The sequence below is a fragment of the Epinephelus fuscoguttatus genome, linkage group LG16 (assembly GCF_011397635.1).
Source record: "Epinephelus fuscoguttatus linkage group LG16, E.fuscoguttatus.final_Chr_v1".
NCBI lineage: Eukaryota > Metazoa > Chordata > Actinopteri > Perciformes > Serranidae > Epinephelus > Epinephelus fuscoguttatus.
In genome coordinates this window covers 30,955,790-30,973,926 of record NC_064767.1, presented here as the reverse complement: position 1 = coordinate 30,973,926, position 18,137 = coordinate 30,955,790, and the positions used below count along the sequence as shown (strand labels likewise).

Sequence of the window (18,137 nt, the reverse complement as noted above, 5' to 3'; positions counted from 1 at the left end):
TCAGATCTCAAGATGCATTGAAGTGGGTGCCTTCATTCCTGTTCACCCACAATGCATGTTAATACCAGGCTTTAGTTTTCCTAGCACCAAATTAATTTATTACTGCTCTGGAAACTGTCCAGACACCTTCATCCAAAATCAGTCTTTAAATAAACTGAATTTTACAAGGGTAATGAAGGGCGATCCTTCACAAAAATATGAACCAAAATCTTCCTTTACCTCTAACATTTGAAACAAATTATAACTCCCCAGCTTTAAGTCATCGACCTCTCACGGTCTTTGCTTTGATGGCCCTCCCTGCCCAGCTGATTGATGAGAACTCATGGGAATTCCACAGCAAGCGTTCTCCGTCACAGTCACTGTCCATTGATTTTTATTAAAAATACCCCTGCTGCCTTTTCCATTGTGTTTTCACTGTAAACTCCCTGCTGGTCACATCTCATCTCACTTTAGAGAAAACACATTACAGCTAGTGCTTCACATAAGGAGCCTCCTATGGGACAAAAAAGGACAAAAAATCCCAAATGACATGCAGCCCCCACTGGAGAAATTTAACGATTACGTCTTTAAGTCTTCCTTGGAAACAAACTTGAGTTGTAATTTTCAGTCTGTAATTTGTGGAGTGGCAGAGTGGAAATGCTGAGATGTTGATGTACCACTTTGTTGCATCCGGTTTAGATGAATGCTGCGGTCTGCCAGAATGTCGCTGAATGAGCGCAGCCCTCTGCGGTACCACTTCTCAGCCGTCTTAGGTCCAACCCCAAACACACTTGTGAACAGCTGGCAGGAAACGAGGTAAGGACGTAATCAAGAAGACATGCTCTGAAATGACAGGCTCTTCTCAGGGGGGGTTAGCATTCAAAGTGTTCAAGAGCTCTATGTCCTTAAAAGATAGCAGATGCAAATCATTTTTCACAGCAGTCTCACAGCACCAAAATGGGAAAAGCAAACGAGTGATGGAGTTGTTTTTTGCCCACTGACCTTAAGTGTTTGATACCTTTCATCAGAAAGTATTCTCTCGACTTCAAACGAACGGCCATGTTGAAGGATCTCCTGGAAGATATAAAAGTAGATGATGTTATTAAAAAAACGCCCTTGGTGTCAGCATCGGCATGTTTTCCCCGTGGTTTCTGTTCCATCAGCAATTAACAAATGGCCTCGAATTGCTGCTCATTTGAAAACAGTTTCCACTTAAATCAGGTGCTCCTCGTGTCCTCATTTCCATTTCGTTTTAAGAAATAACGACTTTGTTGTTGTGAAACCTGGGATTAATACCGGTTTTATGGCGTTCATAAAAAGCCCAAGGTAATGTTTTCCCCAGCTTCCATTGTTTGCTCTGGAACAACTTTGTTATTCCGCATTTAATTGTCTGCCGCTCTCAGCAGAGCACGGCTAATTTGCTGGTCACATTTTAACTGTCTTCATTATGTGAACGCATAAAATGAGGCAGCAGTTATCTGGTTAAAATCAGCCATCTTCCATTTGGGAAATTGTAAAAGCTGTTGGTGTTGAAAATGAGCCTGTATATTTGTGTTTTACAATAAGTATCTGTGTGCATTTTAAGCTTGTGCATGACGGGATGACATCTAGTATCAATGAACCAGTGAACCTAAGATCCGCACTGTGAGTACAGTGCAGTTTAAAGCGGCCTTCACTGCTCAACGATGCATCCACCCGTCCACCTCTGCTTTTCAACCCTCAAGCTAAGACCAACCTCAAACGCAAGGATAATGCTTCAACACACTTCCCGCTCCAGGGAGGACACACTTCTTCACATGCACGGCGACTCTCACACACACACACACACACACACAGAAAACACATACTGACTATTCATCCCCAACTTTGCCTCAGTGCTCCCAGACTTTCATGTCAGTAGGTTTATATCTTTTCCCCACTTTGGATGTTCAGTCAGCAGCGAGCGGTTCAGTCGCTGCTGACAGAGTGTCACTCCGATGTTCACAGGCACATCAAGCGTTTTGTTTTTACTCTGTTTGGTTTCACTTTGTTTTTCGTGTCGTGTCATTTTCTTGTTTTGAGCCGCGATCTGTTCAAAGAGACAACCTAGCGGAAAAAAAACCATCACCGCTGGGTGTACATCTGAATCATGTAAGAACAACAACAGGGAGAGGTCATTCACAGGCGGTCTAATTTAGTCTCCAGAGACATTTATGTTATTTTGTTTAATGAATCTGCCTCAGTGCTGACAGATTTGACAGATTTTGAAACTTGCTCAGAAACCCGCAGTGTGTCTGTTAGGTTTAATATGTCAGAGAGTTGGACTGCAGAGCTCACCTTGTTCTCCTACAGGGACTCAGCGTTCTCTCCAAGCAAACACTTCTCGACACTTTCCCTGACAACTTGCCGTGATTTCTGCCCTGAGCACGACTATAGGTGAGGGGATGATTGCCAAGTGACCCAATAAGACTTTTTTTCCCCCTAAGACGAGATAAATTGGTGTGATGCCTGTCGGTGTGTGCGCTCATGTGTGAGAGTGTGTTTTGTTAGCGCGTCTGTCTAGTACTTGAAATTTCAAAACTATTTTTGATATCTTTTTGAAAGTGATATTTTTTTAGCCTTCAATAACTCACAGCAAAATGTGTTCTGCAAGATGAGATTCCACTTCAGTGTCACCTGAAAGGCATATTTGTGCAGATTGGTATTGTTAGAAGAAGAAAGATTGGGCTACATTCTGCCTGACAGCATACAAAAACAATCTGCACAAAATCTACAGGAATACCCAAAAAAAAGTATGAAATACTCCAGAAAGTGAAGAAAAGCTTGCTCGCCCACAGAGGCCAGCAGCTTACATTTTATTATCTTTCGTGTCATCAAAATATGAAATGTTCATAATGAGTCTGATGATGAGTAGTATTAAATTGGTGGGTAATGATGGTGATGATATTTTAAGCACTGATGAGTGGGTTGAATGATATTGGCTGGATGTACTCCAGATTTTGTTATGCTGATCTACATTATTCCATGTGAGCTATTTTACATATTTTAATTGTAATTTCTATGGTTTGTAAGACGATGCATTTTTTGTGTTAAATCCATATGCCATAGTTCACCTGGTTCCAAATTTCCTCTTGGGTACTAAATAGCTGTATTCACCTCGAAGTTGAAACAGTGGATTCTACTGGAGTCACACCATAAAACCATGTCCAAAAATAAATAGCGCTTTGGGGTGCCCACTACTCCTCCAAGACCCGCCACCTTAACGTGATGGAGGTTTGAGTGTCCCTGTGATCCTGGGAGCTGTGTTGTCAGGGCTAATAGCCCCTGGTACGGTCTCCCAGGCCAAAGTGGTCCCAGGAGAGGGGCCAGACTAAGAGCGGCTCAAGAAAACTACAATGACACAGCACTTTCGGCCTTGTATGGGGACACTGGGGCCCCCCTCTGGAGCCAGACCGGGGGGGAACTCGCCAGCGAGCGTCTGGTGGCCGGGCCTTGGGCCATAGGGTCCAAATGAATACCAAGGAGCCTGACTGGCATCCCTGCAGGACTGTGCGTTGTGTGCCGGGTGGCAGGCAGGGGCGAGGACCCAGGCATGCTGACCCCTGGTGTTTCCCATTGTTAGAGGTGTTCTGGGCACATCCAACTGGAGGCCCTGAGCCAGAGCCAGAACATGCTGGAGGGATTCTATATCTCGTCTGACCCGGGAACGCCTTAGGGTCCCCGAGGAGGAGCTGGAAAGCGTTGCTGGAGAGAGGGACGTCTGGAATACTTTGGCCAGCCAGGCTTCTGCTCCTGCAACCTGGCTTGGATGGATGGATGGATGGATGGATGGATGGATGGATGGATGGATGGATTGATGTATGGCACCCACTAGTTCACCTGGTAGACCAGGCGTATGGGGTGCCGTTTGTAAAGTGTCTCACGCTGAAAATAACATCAACATTTTGCCACATTTAGCTTCAAACAATGTTTAAAAAAGTATTGTGATTTTTTTAACGTCACCTTTTACCACATTTACAGCAATATTTGTTAACTTAGAAATATATTAAATAGTTAAATCTAAATATTAAATGTGGCACCTAAATGTTAAATGTTAAATCTAAATATTAAATGTGGCACCTAAATGTTAAATGTTAAATCTAAATATTAAATCTAAATCTAAATATTAAATCTAAATCTAAATCTAAATGTTAAATCTAAATGTTTTGGGTGAAACTAAATATTTAGCTAATATGCAAATTCACACTGCCGGTCACCGGAAGTACCAAAATAAAAGCTCGAGATGGTCAGACTGTTTATAGAATCAAATAACGAATTAAAACCAACTTATCGGGGGAAATGGACACTTGAACATACATTAGCGTGATAATAACTACCTAAAATAACAAGAAACGTGTTTGGAGAAATTTTATTTGACGTGTACTTTGAGTTGTTAGTGTCCCTTCGGAGGGATTAACAACCTAAGCTAAGCTAACAACCGTCAGTTCTTAGCCCCGTTAGCAGTGTCTGTAATGACTCATTAACTCTTAAACGGTCCGTGAAAAAAATATTTAACAGATGACGTCCTGATAGCTTTGCTGCTGCTGCGGCCACTGGTGCTTTCTAGACATCGTGATTTCCCAAAACTGAATAAATACCACACATCGCAACACAAAACTGCTTTGCTAGCTCAATCATGTTGTAACTAAGACATCCGCTGGAAGAAAATATTTTTTTCACGGACCGTTTAAGAGTTAATGAGTCATTACAGACACTGCTAACGGGGCTAAGAACTGACGGTTGTTAGCTTAGCTTAGGTTGTTAATCCCTCCGAAGGGACACTAACAACTCAAAGTACACGTCAAATAAAATTTCTGTAAGTTGGTTTTAATTCGTTATTTGATTCTATAAACAGTCTGACCATCTCGAGCTTTTATTTTGGTACTTCCGGTGACCGGCAGTGTGAATTTGCATATTAGCTAAATATTTAGTTTCACCCAGAACATTTAGATTTAACATTTAGATTTAGATTTAGATTTAGATTTAATATTTAGATTTAACATTTATATTTATATTTATATTTAGCATTTAGATTTAACATTTAGATTTAGATTTAGATTTAATATTTAGATTTAGATTTAGCATTTAGATTTAGATTTAGATTTAGCATTTAGATTTAGATTTAGATTTAATATTTAGATTTAACATTTAGGTGCCACATTTAATATTTAGATTTAACTATTTAATATATTTCTAAGTTAACAAATATTGCTGTAAATGTGGTAAAAGGTGACGTTAAAAAAATCACAATACTTTTTTAAACATTGTTTGAAGCTAAATGTGGCAAAATGTTGATGTTATTTTCAGCGTGAGACACTTTACAAACGGCACCCCATACAGGCGTCCCATGTACAAAGGCTGTGTCCTTGCCACAGCAGTCCTTTACGCTGTATTTGTCCTATCATATAAAGGGAAAAATTCCCAAAAAATATCTTTAAAAAAAAATTAAGCTTAAGCAAATGGTCACGTTGGTACACACAGCCATGTTTCTCTTGATCTTAGCTTAATGCCCTACTTCTCCCCTTCATAGCTCTGACTTCCCACCAAAGGTAACTTATTTAGAGAGGGTGTTCTGTTTATTTTTGTTATTGACAATGACAACACATCTCCATGAAAAGACCAAAATCATAAATAAAAATACCCTGTCTGTAGCACTCAACACACTCAAACAAGCTTTGGCCACACAGAGAATACTAGTTGGTAGGATCAATACATGGTTAGTTTCAGTCTTTTCATGGGTCTATGGATGCTTTGATATGTTCTGACAGGTTTTTGCTGTGATTTTTGGTCACCACAGAAAATTGTTGTGAATCCAAGCTGACTATTGCTGCCATGCTTCACAAAAGAGCAAAAAGTTGAAAATCTGACAAAACGAGTGAATGATACACATCTGGTGCATTATTATATACAAGTGCAGTGCCTGTCAAAGCGTGCATGTTCAGGCAGATTTCTTGGCGTCTGGTATTGCTGCTTGTAGCTTTTTCTAGAACCACTCATTCAAACAACTTCACACTCAACACTGCGCTTCCGTGGGTCCTAAGCAACGCACCTGCTATGACACAGTTGCATTCCCTAGCAGTGCTGAAGTAAACAAATTATTTGCTGATAGCTAGCTATTTGGGACCAGGCTATTTCTGGTCCTAAATAGCTAGCTGAAAAAAAAAAAAGAAAAGCCTTTCTTCTGAAAGTTACATCACTGATGCTTGAAATGTTTGAGTTTGCTACAATGTAACATCTATTACATATCTCTCATCTGTTCAAATGGACTGTAGCAGGCAAGGGGAAGCAAGCTCAACCCAGCGTACCATTCAGCGGTGTAACAGTTAACAGGGGCCCCATCTCAATACACAAAAGCACTGCTAATAAATATGTCCCATAGATCTCAAGAGCTTGCACTCAACACTGCGATTCCATGGGTCCTCTGCAACACACCCGCCAAGGTCGTTCGGATGAGTGGTTGTCAAGAAAATGGAAGAACAGACAGACAAAGACTATTTAGTTTAAATTACTGCAGCAGGATGGAATGCGTTTGATTGACTCAAAATAAACTACAGCGCCATGTTCATCATATTGAATGAACATGTCACCCAGTGTAACAGAGTGGCTCATTGATGTGTTATTAATAGTTTTTGGACGACAATGGAGCTCTATGGCACAGACGAATAAGATATATCAGGCTTTGGCTCCACAGACAATACTTGTTACTTGTCCATGAATTGTTAGTTTTTAAGTCTTTTCATGGGAGGGGAAGTGCCATATGTTACTATGGATGCTTTGTTTTTTTACTGTGGTACTTGATCACCACAGAAAAGTGTTGTGAATCTAAGCTGACTATTGCTGCCATCCTTCATGAAGGAGCAAAAAGATGAAAACCTGACAAAGTGTCAAACAGCGCATCATATCCATAGACTCTATACAACAGTGGGTGTATGTTATGTCATCCATTGGTTTGTGGACTTGCATTTTGAAGTCTTGAGTTTGGTGTTTTGACCATTGCCATGTTGAATTTTTGGCACCAGAACTGACCATATTTGGATGTTCTCTAAAGGTTCACACAGTTGTCATGAACAGGGAAATTACCTTAGAGACCAAAAACATTCATTGTACCAGCCTGTAGACATGTTTATTTCTGCTCTAAAGTTAGGCATTTTAAAGTGGGGGTCGAAAGGGAGTTTAATTCCATCTTGAAAACTACTTTAATACCATCAAAACCTGTGTGCAAAATTTGCTACAAATAAATATAATAATGGCTTTTAATGTCCCATAAACTACCACTACAAAATGGTTTGTATTTCCATTTAACAGTGGTTTTGAGTGTTTTAGCTCAATAATCACATCAAATATACTTAGCACTGCTGCATTTCCAAAGTGTCTTTAAGGCAACAACTGGCTTTAGATCATTTCACAACAGTTTTAAAATCAAGTTCAAGAAACCCAGAAGTTGTGTGGTGAGAGGTAATCCATCACAGTAAGCATTACATTATTTATTGTTTGCACACACTAACTGCCTTCAAACCTCTCCTTGTTTGAGAATTCGAGAATCAGCTTCTGAAAACTTTGCATTCAAAAGCAATGTTGTCAGAAAACCCAACTAGTATGGCTACCCAAATGAAACACTGTTGTTTGGTGACAGCACTAGTCTCACCGCATAATGCAGATGGATTGGCTGTCAGCTGGTGTGTGCATGCAGACTCTGGGCCGTACCTCCATGACTGCCTTAGTGTGTTCCCCCAGGCAGGGCAGATCCTGAGTGGCCCCCAGGCACTGCACTGCCCAGGGCAGACTCTTCAAGACAGACGCAGCTCTCCTGAAGGCCAGGCATGGACCCTCAATCTCGTTGAATTCATAGTTCTCCGCCAGCACTTCAAAAGCATCCTACAGGGACAAGTAGGCAAGGACAGGTGAAGGGAGAAGGACGAATAATGTAAGAGAGAAGATAACATGGGAATGATATTGTATAATAAGCATTACAGGGAGGACTTATTGCAGGAAACTCCAGTTGAATAAAACATTTAAACAAAGGAAAGACACAGAAAACCTAGGAAAGAAAGTGAGACCAAGCACAGATGTGTCAGGTGTGCACTCACATGTGAGGTGCACTGACCCGTACAGTAAACCAAACAGGGAATGGAACTCCCTCCGGTTCTATCCTCCCCCCTTCATCACTCCTCTCTGTCACTGTCACTGTACAGTAGGACGTGCTGCATGTTGGTTTTCTTCTGGATGACCGCACAGAGACATTAGAGGCTGGCGAACACCAAACAGAAACCTGTCATTTTCCATTTGTTCACAACAGGCTCCCCATGGGGGCAGCCATGGGCTCTCCCTTTACAAAGGCAACATGCTCAAATGCTTAAATAGGCTGTAGTCAATATCATGGAATAAATGAATCTATGAGACAGTACACAGCTCTACCAACAATCCTCTATTTTCTAAAGTTGTTTATTCAAAGCTGCTATATTAATAATATATCAACTGACTACACATAGGGTTCACTTGTAGTGACAAACCACCAGATGACCCTACAGCCCTCCACAACCAGGCTCACAACCAGAACCAAACAACAGACTAGCAGGTGAACACAATGGAATATTTAGCAGCTGAAAGAGCCAGTCAGTGGACACACACAGAGCTAATAGAGGGGAGTATATTGGACCAGCATGTGTTGGGTGAACCTGAAACATGTCTCTAAATTAATGCTAATAGGCCTTTATCCCAGAAGACAATAACATAAACCACGGTTCTGTTGTATTCAAGTGTGTCAAAGTAAGCCTTGACAGTGCGACAGTGAGCCAGCATGCACAAAACCACTCAGGCATCGTTAATTGTGTTATCTACACCTGTGCTTTTCCCAATATGACAAGACAAAACGCCTGCTGTGAAAAATGCCTATGTTGCTCAGTGTCAGCTGGATGTGTAAAGAGGCAACTGTTTGCTAAAGAGTTGAAGGTTTACACTTAATACGGTGATATATCAATGTTATGGTGAAAACAGTAAACACTAGGAATGCTGGAATTTAGCAAATATTCAAGTCACGCTTATGACTAGAGTTAAGGACATACATTTATTAATACATTTTTTATTACGTTCTCTAAATTTAACTTCAATTTCACAGAACATTCATGAATTTTGGTGAAGATAATAGCAATTTAACCACAAGAATGTAGCAACCTAAAATGGTGTGGTATATCACAAAGCAATAGAAAAACTGAAAATAATTATGTGAGATGAATGGATTACTTTTTCAGGCTTGTCCAAATCTGGCAAACATTTGATGAAAAATCTGAATGAGAAGAGATTAAACAAGACTAAGAGTCTACAGCCATGTTAGCGGCTATGACGCTGTAAGCACCACAGTGCTATGACATAAACGCTAACATCAGGATGCTAACATGCTCACAATGACAGAGCTATCATGCTGATGTTTCAAGCTGAAATAGAAAAGTTATTAAGTCAATGTTGATTGCACAATGCAACAATAGCTACAGAATAATGATGCCATTGGTGTTTAAATTGCTTCCCTATAGGCACTTTTACTGTTGGTAAACAGTATGATGGGTTTTTTGGTGGGTGGAGCTTGGCTGGAGGAGATTAAATTATTCTAGTAAACATCATCAAATCTTTACATTCAAAGTTTAAGCAATGGTTTGTCATTGCACTTCAAGAGAATGTGAGAGAAAACACTTCACCATCACTTTTTGTGACACTGGCGTGCAGCTGAACATTTGTGCTGCTGCTGCTGAAGTGATGAGCCACTGTAGTGGAACGAAGTGGAGAGGAAAACATGTCACCACATGAGAGTTGGATCATCAGTATAGCCAGTCATTAGCTAAACAGGTAATATGTGGGCTACGACAAAACATTTCAAATGAGACTGCAGGTCTCTGAGATGGAGCAGGTTGGTGCAGTGGGGATGCAGGTGGGCTTTGTGCTTATAATAATATGAGAACTCCCATTATTCCTAATAGGCAACACTTTCCTGAAAAATGGAGCGAGTTTTTATTGAGGCAAGAAGGTGGAACTCTCTGAAATAAAGTGCCAGGTACGGTTCTTCCTACTCAGGCAACAGATTAAAAAAAAAAACATGAACAATAAGTTGTCAGAAAACTACAGTATAGTATGTGAGCATTTATTCTAACTGCTCCCAGGAGATTTCTGCAGCACATCTAAAATTTCATAAAAAACTTACTTGATACAATCATCACATTTCACTCCTTTATCGAAGCGCGTAACAGGAAATGTTAATGTGTCTCTGCATGAAAATCCTCAGGGTATTCTTCTTGCCAGAACCCCTAACGATTTTGTGTGTGCTTCTTTAAATGAGGGAAATGTGATAATTGTCTTTGTTTTGATTTTTTTCCAAATTGTTGATGTGCTATCTCACTATGGAGTTTTAATTTGGCGTGTTATTACACCGAACACCTACGACAAAAAGTCATTTTCAACCCACACATTTTGTTATTAGCTTCAAATAATGTCATCTTGTCATTAGACATTTTAGAAAACATATTGTGCTTGATCAAAATCTTTCATCATCTTTCCACCTTAATTTAAATTCTGTGTATTGATGTGGAATATTGTCTGTTATTGTAAGTCCATTTCTATATAATTCTATGATAATGATAAACAATGATACTGTGCAACGATAATAAAAAATGTCTTTCTGCGTTACACAAACCTAAACAAGACAGTTGCCAAGCTACAATCTGCTTTCCCAGACCACCAAACAAAACCACTGGTTGTTTTCTGGCGACCTTTTGTGGCATTTCCACTGCTGTTTATGGCACCAAACCTGGGTGACTTTAGTGGCACATCACGGCTTTTCTGAGCAGTATTTGAGCCACCAAATTAGGATGTCTTTTACAAAATCTAGGTGTGTCTAGTGGCAAATCACTGCTTTTGCCAGCGACATTTGAGCATCCTAACCTGGGTGTCTTTTACTGAACCTGGGTGTTTTTCAACCATTGAACCTTGGTATTTTTTTAACCAAACTTGGGTGTTTTTAGAGGAACATCATGGTGTTTCCCCATGGCATTTGATCCACTGAGTCTGGCCAATTTCATTAGCACATCGCAGCATTTCCCAGCAGCATTTGAGCCACTGAAACTGTTTTTTTTCACTGACATGTCCCTGCTTTTCCATTAGCTTTTGTGCCACTAAACATGGGTGTTTTAAGCATAAACATTATCTTTTCCTGACCATAACCACATAGTTTTTGTGCTTGCCAAACCTTAAACACAACATTCTCAAGAAACTTACATTTTTACCATACCTACCATAAAATATTTACACAAAGTTTGCAGAAACATACAATGCAAATGTCTTTTCTTTTCTTTTTCTTTTTTGGCGACAGCAAACAATTTGACTTTTCATAGTAGAAAAGACAAAGGTGTTACTCATAACATCAACAATGGCTCTATTCTATTCAAGTGTCACAACAAGCCCTGAAAAATTGCTTAGTGAAGCTTAAAAAAACAGGCAACTGAGTGTGTAGTTTCTCCCCTAAAACCTTACATAGCACAAGGAGCTTAGAAATTAGTTGGTAACAACTCATGCCATTTGGGTCAGCATTTCACATTATGCTAATTCTTGCATGCTGCTCCTCTGCCCTTTTTGGAATGCATGAATCAGTTATGTTTAAGAAAAAGACAATAATAGAAATACATATCAGTGAAATACCATAAAGCAGTCTGCTGGTGCACATTGCCTAAAAGAAAAATACTACAGGGACTAAAGCTGAGGAATTCTAAATCCAGGACCTGGACTTGACGCAGCCTAGTGTGACCAGAGCTCAGGACAGACTCAGATATATTTATGCCTTCGTTTCCTCTCCCCTAGCCAAGCCGCTATCTGAGGTCACTGCACCACCCACAGTCCTGTGCAGACATGCAGCCTCAGGTCAGTGAGCAGCAGACTTTAGTCCAGCTCACCCAGGAGATGCACTGACCCGTTTACTACAGCACATGGAAAGGGAATGACCCCAAACATCTGCACACACAAACACACACACACACACACACACACACACACACACACACATACAGCTGGGTCTCTTCACAGCATGCGACAAATAGGAAAGGCAAGTTTGTAATTGGATAGGTGATGGGGCACGCTTATGTTGTGCAAGTGTTTAGTGTATAGGATGTGTTACAAACACTGTCTGGATGTGCTTTGGCTGTTACTGGCTTGAGCTTCCCAGCATAGAACAGCCAACTAGTCAACAATCAAAATCACTAGCCGACACGTTGTAGGCTACCGCTGTAGACTAATTGTTCATCTGTCTAGCACAGTGCAGTAATAAACAGTTGAAATACATCTACTGTGCAACAGATAGGCAATTTGAGGCACTTGTTGGGAACTCGTGGTTCAAAATATTAAAATGGCTTCCATAAATCATTAATAACTATTGAAATAATGATTTATTATTTACCGATCATTTAATTTACAGTAAATCTGGGAGTGGGGGTGGGGGTGTACTTAGCTATTTGCAAAGTCAACTACTCAACAAGCTTACTACAACGAGTTCATAACAATAACTCATTGAATAGCAAGCAGCATATCACAGTTGACAAAAGTTAAATAGCCTTGCTTAGCCTGTACAGTTGTACTCATGTTGTGTCCACTTGTTATGTTACCAGTCCACGAGTGGAGAGAAGAGTTGCTTTGTCATGCTGCCTGTTAGCTGGCAGTTATCCATTAGCTGGATGAGCAAAGCCAAAAGAGTTGTGGTTCCTGGTGCAGTCCTTGCTATGCTGTGTTCCAGTGGTGCTGTGTGTCCTTACAGAGTTAGCAGTTTGGCACTAACTCAGTTTCATTCTCCTTTGCTTTGAAAGTTAGCGTGTTAACTTTGTCTGCTGAAGGCACTAACTTGTCCGGAGTCTTCTACTATTTAGGAGAGTTCAGTGTGGCTACTTAAGCAGGCCACTGTCAGAAAGTAAAGAATCCTTCCTGCTGTGAGTGTGCAGAAAGGTGAGAAAAGCCGAGGGAGGGCACATTAGCTCCAGCTGCACAACCCTACCTGCTAGGGTCCATTAAGAAGAAGGAAAGATTGGGTAAAAAAGCCAGAGTTTGTTGGCCTTGTAACATCACTGGGTCACATGTCACAGTCACCAATGGTGATTGAAAATTGGGTCCATGGGCAGAACTTCACACTGAGGTGTGGAAAGTGAAGGACGCTGGGATATTGAGTGCAAATTGCTGATTATCAAATGAGGCCACAGCAGCTGTTTTCTAAGAAGGCTGACCTTGCAAGACATGCCTTAGATGTCTTGTTTAGAGTCGCACAAATGAACAAACCATCCGTAAAGTCCAGTGGTCCCAACACGCTGTCGTTATTGACAAGTCATAGTTGTCATGCGTGGCTTTAGCATTGCATAGTGTTGGTTGCTAAAGCAGCAGGAGCAAGAGGTAGAAAGAAACCTGGCTGTGCATCTCAGTGCCTGACAGTGTGGAAATACTTTATCAGAGCAGATAATGGAAATAGTTATGACAGCATTCCACTGTGTCAATGTGTCAGTCGCTATTATTACTGTTTATTTCAATGAGCCAATACATTTGTAAACTTAATGCAACCTGTAGACGTTTGTGTATATTGGCAAGATTGCTACAGTGTTTCACCAGATATATCCGAAGATGATCTTGTATTCAAACTGTCTGCACATGTTATCATACTGTATCATAAATATTCAGAGCTTTTCAGATGGCCCTCTAATGACTGAAGGTGGGTATAACTTTGGTTGTTGCTGAAGATAGATTGGATTGAACAATCATTTTCTACATTATGCCATACTAAATGAACAGAATTAAAGCTATACAGAGGTTAAAAATGAAATAAGTCAGTCGCTTCCATAACTGCAATCAAACAGTATCTCCAGCAGAGAGAAGCATGCTGGAAGTTTAGTCCAATCAGATTGTGGCTTATTTGTAAACAACCTCTCAGAGCCAAGGACTTGGACTTCATTTGTCAGGTAGACTCCAAATTAATGTTAAATTGCTCTGCGTCTGCTCAATGTGAAAATAGTTCAAGTTCACTTTATTATTGTCCCGGATGGACAATTTGGGTTGCAGCAGGCATAGAAATGACAAAAACACACATAGAAACATGCAACAGACAAAAATATGCAACAAAAATAAATAAATAAATGAATAAGCAATTGTTTGCCAACACATCAATTATGTCAATGTTGTGATGACAGGTTGTTGTGCTGCCCCCATGTGGCCACAAAATAATAATATTTGCAGGTTTAACTTCTGGGAGCAAACAAGTGAATTTCTCAAAATGATGGTGTATTTCTTCAGTACAGATCTTGATACAAGTGGAGTGACATTATTGCATCATTGTTTCTTGTAGCAAAATCACATTCAAGCAGAACACCCAATTATAATGATCTCACCTGAAGAAAAACAGAATTTTGAGACCTTACAAACAGACACACGCTCTCTGCAGACAGTCTGTCAACTGTCATGTTGTCGTAGCAGCTGCATGGAGTCAGCGCTGCCAGCTCATAAACCCACCCTGCATAGGCGTTCATCTTATTAATGAGGAGTTAAGGCTGATAAGGGGACTGGGTGCACGGGGACGTTGATATAGCACGCCGATTTACCCCCCGCCACCGGATATCACGGACATGCCTGCGAGTCATGTTCGCACAGCAGCCCGCCTCGCTGCATGCGCAAAAAGACACCATAAAAGGAGGTCAGAGAACCCACTGAGAAGAGTTTTAACATGATTAACGGCTAAGAGATTAATATTATCTATCCCATATCTAATGAATAAGTGGTGGACATTAATTCTGGATTTTTTTTTCCTTGTGCAATTTTAAGGTTTATCTCAGATGAGGGAAAGCAGTTTCTTTAACTTTTGTTTTTACAAATGGCTTTACAGGGAATTTGAAGGCATTTTAATATGAAATCCGATAAGATGTCATGGCAAAAGTATTAAAATCTTTATACATCTTTCCAAAACACAAGCTCTGAACAAGTACTGCATGACCCATTTCTGATCTCTGTGGCTTTGTGTTTGTTAGCTCTTTAAGTTGAGAATGTTAACTCCACTGGGAGATGGAGGGAATCAATTTGATGCATTTAAGGTTCAGTGATCCCATACCCCCTCCGCCTATTTCCTCATCCATGGCGTTGCTCCTCTCAATACATTGAAGGCCTTTTGCTGAAGGGAAGCAAATTCAGGATGTTTAGCCATTTCTCTCTGTACAACTTTCTCTTTTTTTTTCTTTCCCTCCTCTCGTTAGTCTGGCAAACTGTGTGTGTTTGTGTATGTTGGTTTGAGTGTGTGTGTGTGTATATATGGTGTGTATCTGTGTTGCCATCAGAGAACAGGCATTCGATGCTGCACGTCAATCAGCCAAGACACAAATGTCAATTTTTTGTCAGCATATGTCAGGCTTATGGTGAAATTATGACAGCAGAGGACTCATGGCTAAGCAGATTAAAAAAAAGAGAGGGTGTTGACTTGTGTGTGCAGACGGTGTGGATTTCCCAGTCACAGCGAGAGACAACAAGAGTGAAAGGGAGCACAGTAAGAACGGATAGACTGAGAGGGTGGGGAGGGTGTTAGACATAACAAAAGGGCAGGAGGAAGTGGTATGGGAGTGAAAGAGTGTGAGGCAGAGATGGTGAGGGATAAAGAGGGAGCAGGGATGAATAAATCAATAGTGCATGGCTGTGGAATGAAGGGCTGCTTGCTGCCAGTGTGTGATTGACACCTCACTGGGGTGCTGTTGCTGAGATGATGCTCATCCTCTCTTCCTGATCCTGACACCTCTCTGCACCACCTACTTCCTCCCCCTACGCCAGCACACCCTGCTGGCCCCCGGATGCTCCTGTCCTCCCCTCCTTCCTAAAAAATCATAGCAGGTTCTTTCCTCCGACACTTCCTCTGTCTGTTCACGGATCCATCTACACAAACAGTTGGATGCACTAACAGCATACACCAAGATGGGCTCAGAAACACAGCAGTGCACCTATACACATGAATACACATACTATACACATCATTTAAGGCCCCTGAGTGTTTGCCTCACTATACTGTATCACTGTCAAACTAATTGGTTTGGTTGGTCAGATAAAATGGGTTTTGGTAGTGATGAAAACTGGACAATTTCACATGTTTATTCTTTATCAGAACAAACCATAGTTTCCATTTAAATGTTGATTTTTCATACAATCTCATCTCACACAAATCCAGATGGAGTGTGCCACATCATCTGTTATAATTAAAGGAATAGTTTGACATTTTGGGATCCCCGTATATTTGCTTTCTTAGAGAGAATTACATGGGAAAATCAACAACACACTCACATATCTGGAGCAAGGAGGCGATTAACTTAGCTTAGCATAAAGACTTAAAGCACGGGGGGACAGTTAGTCACCAACAAAAAGACACCTACCAGTGACTTCACTTCCTGTCTGGTCATTGCTCCACTAACTTTGAAACTCGAATTCAGGGGTTCATCCCAATACCTTATCTCACATCCAATTTCCCTCCCTTGCGTCTCTTTCTCACGTCTTAGCTCCGCCCTTGTAAGACTCAGATGAAGAACAACCTGCGCTCTATATTTTACTGAGTCCTGTCAGAGTCACAGAATGCCTTTATATCATTCATTCATCTTTTAACCGCTTTATCCTCTTGAGGGCCGCGGGGGGGCTGGAGCCTATCCCAGCTGACATCGGGCGAGAGGCAGGGTACACTGCATTTCTATTTATTGATGTTTTGATTGTGAGTTCATTATTTAATAACCCAGAATATGATTATGGTGTCTTTTGAATGCTGTCCTGTCAATAACTGATATCCAATCAGTGGGTGTGTCGTTGGTTAAGACTAACGCGAAGGCTGCATTCGTGTATCCTGGCTTCCCTCTTCTCTGAAAGCCTCCTCTCTCCTTGACTCCCTGACTCCTCCACGTGCATTTAATGAATTCAGACGTCCTTCAAGATCTCAAGGTCTCAATCGATTTCTGGGTCAAGTGATCAAGGATAGAGGATAGAAGAGTCGAGGAGGGATATTGGGATGAAGAACATTTTAAGAATATGAAAGCTTCATGGTTTAGAGATCCATAATACAAAGCGCAATAATTGTGCAAAATAGTTTTTGGGCCACAGAGGATTTGTTGCAATACCATGAGTAGCCACTGTGACAAACTGGCAACAATGCTGGGTGGCAGTGTCATATTCCACTCTGTTGATATATCCATCCTTAATAAACTCAACCACTGATTCGCCTCATTCTGTGATTGTGGTGGTCTAAAGCTTATAGTAAATGGTGTTTGTTCAAGGCAACTAAAAACAATATTACAAGTTTTTTTTTATAAATAACAAATCTTGTCCGTACAAACTGAATGATCTGCACCACCTTATGCTGTAAAAGGTCAAGTTTCAGAGATGCTGGATTTTTAGTAATGTGCATTATTTCAAATGTCAGCATGATTTGAATGAGGTTTTGTTATTTCAGAAAGAGAACTCAAACCTTCCAGTTTCCTTTTGGCTTTCAGAAACCACCAAACAGAGAAACTGCTTTTCAGTGCATTGCTAGCTCTGGTGTATTTTTGTGGCGGGGCTGCTTTGTTGGTAATGGGAATATTAAATGCATTGTAATGTAAAGAGACACATACATTTCTAATGCAATGCTGAATGAGCCAAGAGAGCTTCATTTAATTGAGCTGAGAGATTCCAATTTGACTGACTGACCTGTTTCTGCTCCTGATGAATACATCTCTCACCATCGAAGAAATAATTGTCCTTCTTACAAATGGTTTTCTCAGACAGTTTAAGGTCCAACGTTATGCAGATTGGTATTCACTCTGCAATCTACATTAGTGACATAAACAGGCTCAGAGGGTCGCCAAAGTTTTAAATTCTACAAGCAGAAACTTTAAAGCTATATGTGTCTGAATATGTGTCTGAAATTATGTTTAGTTCCATCTGTTGGTATGCATGTTATGTATTGTGCAAAGCTTCTGAAGATACATAAATATCAAATAATTGTGGAAAGAATTCCATTGCAGAGTCCAGATTTTGAGTGAAGTGCAAATGATGGATTCGCAAGGGCTTTCTTTTTTTGAAAACAATATAAAGATAGCCAAATAAATAATGAAAACAAAAACAAAAAAACAGGGCGTCGCTTG

General features: G+C 40.6%; 1 protein-coding gene across 1 annotated transcript in view; it reads right to left on the bottom strand.

Moving 5' to 3' along the window:
• The window catches only part of dntt (deoxynucleotidyltransferase, terminal), a 121,376-nt gene that overhangs the window by 83,548 nt on the left and 19,691 nt on the right, over positions 1 to 18,137 (bottom strand). The window contains exons 4-6 of the mRNA XM_049600469.1: positions 7,702 to 7,872; positions 982 to 1,053; positions 657 to 780 (exon numbers count right to left, since the gene is read on the bottom strand). Of these exons, the coding sequence (XP_049456426.1) occupies positions 657 to 780; positions 982 to 1,053; positions 7,702 to 7,872 (367 nt within the window). The remainder of the gene's footprint in view (positions 1 to 656; positions 781 to 981; positions 1,054 to 7,701; positions 7,873 to 18,137) is intronic.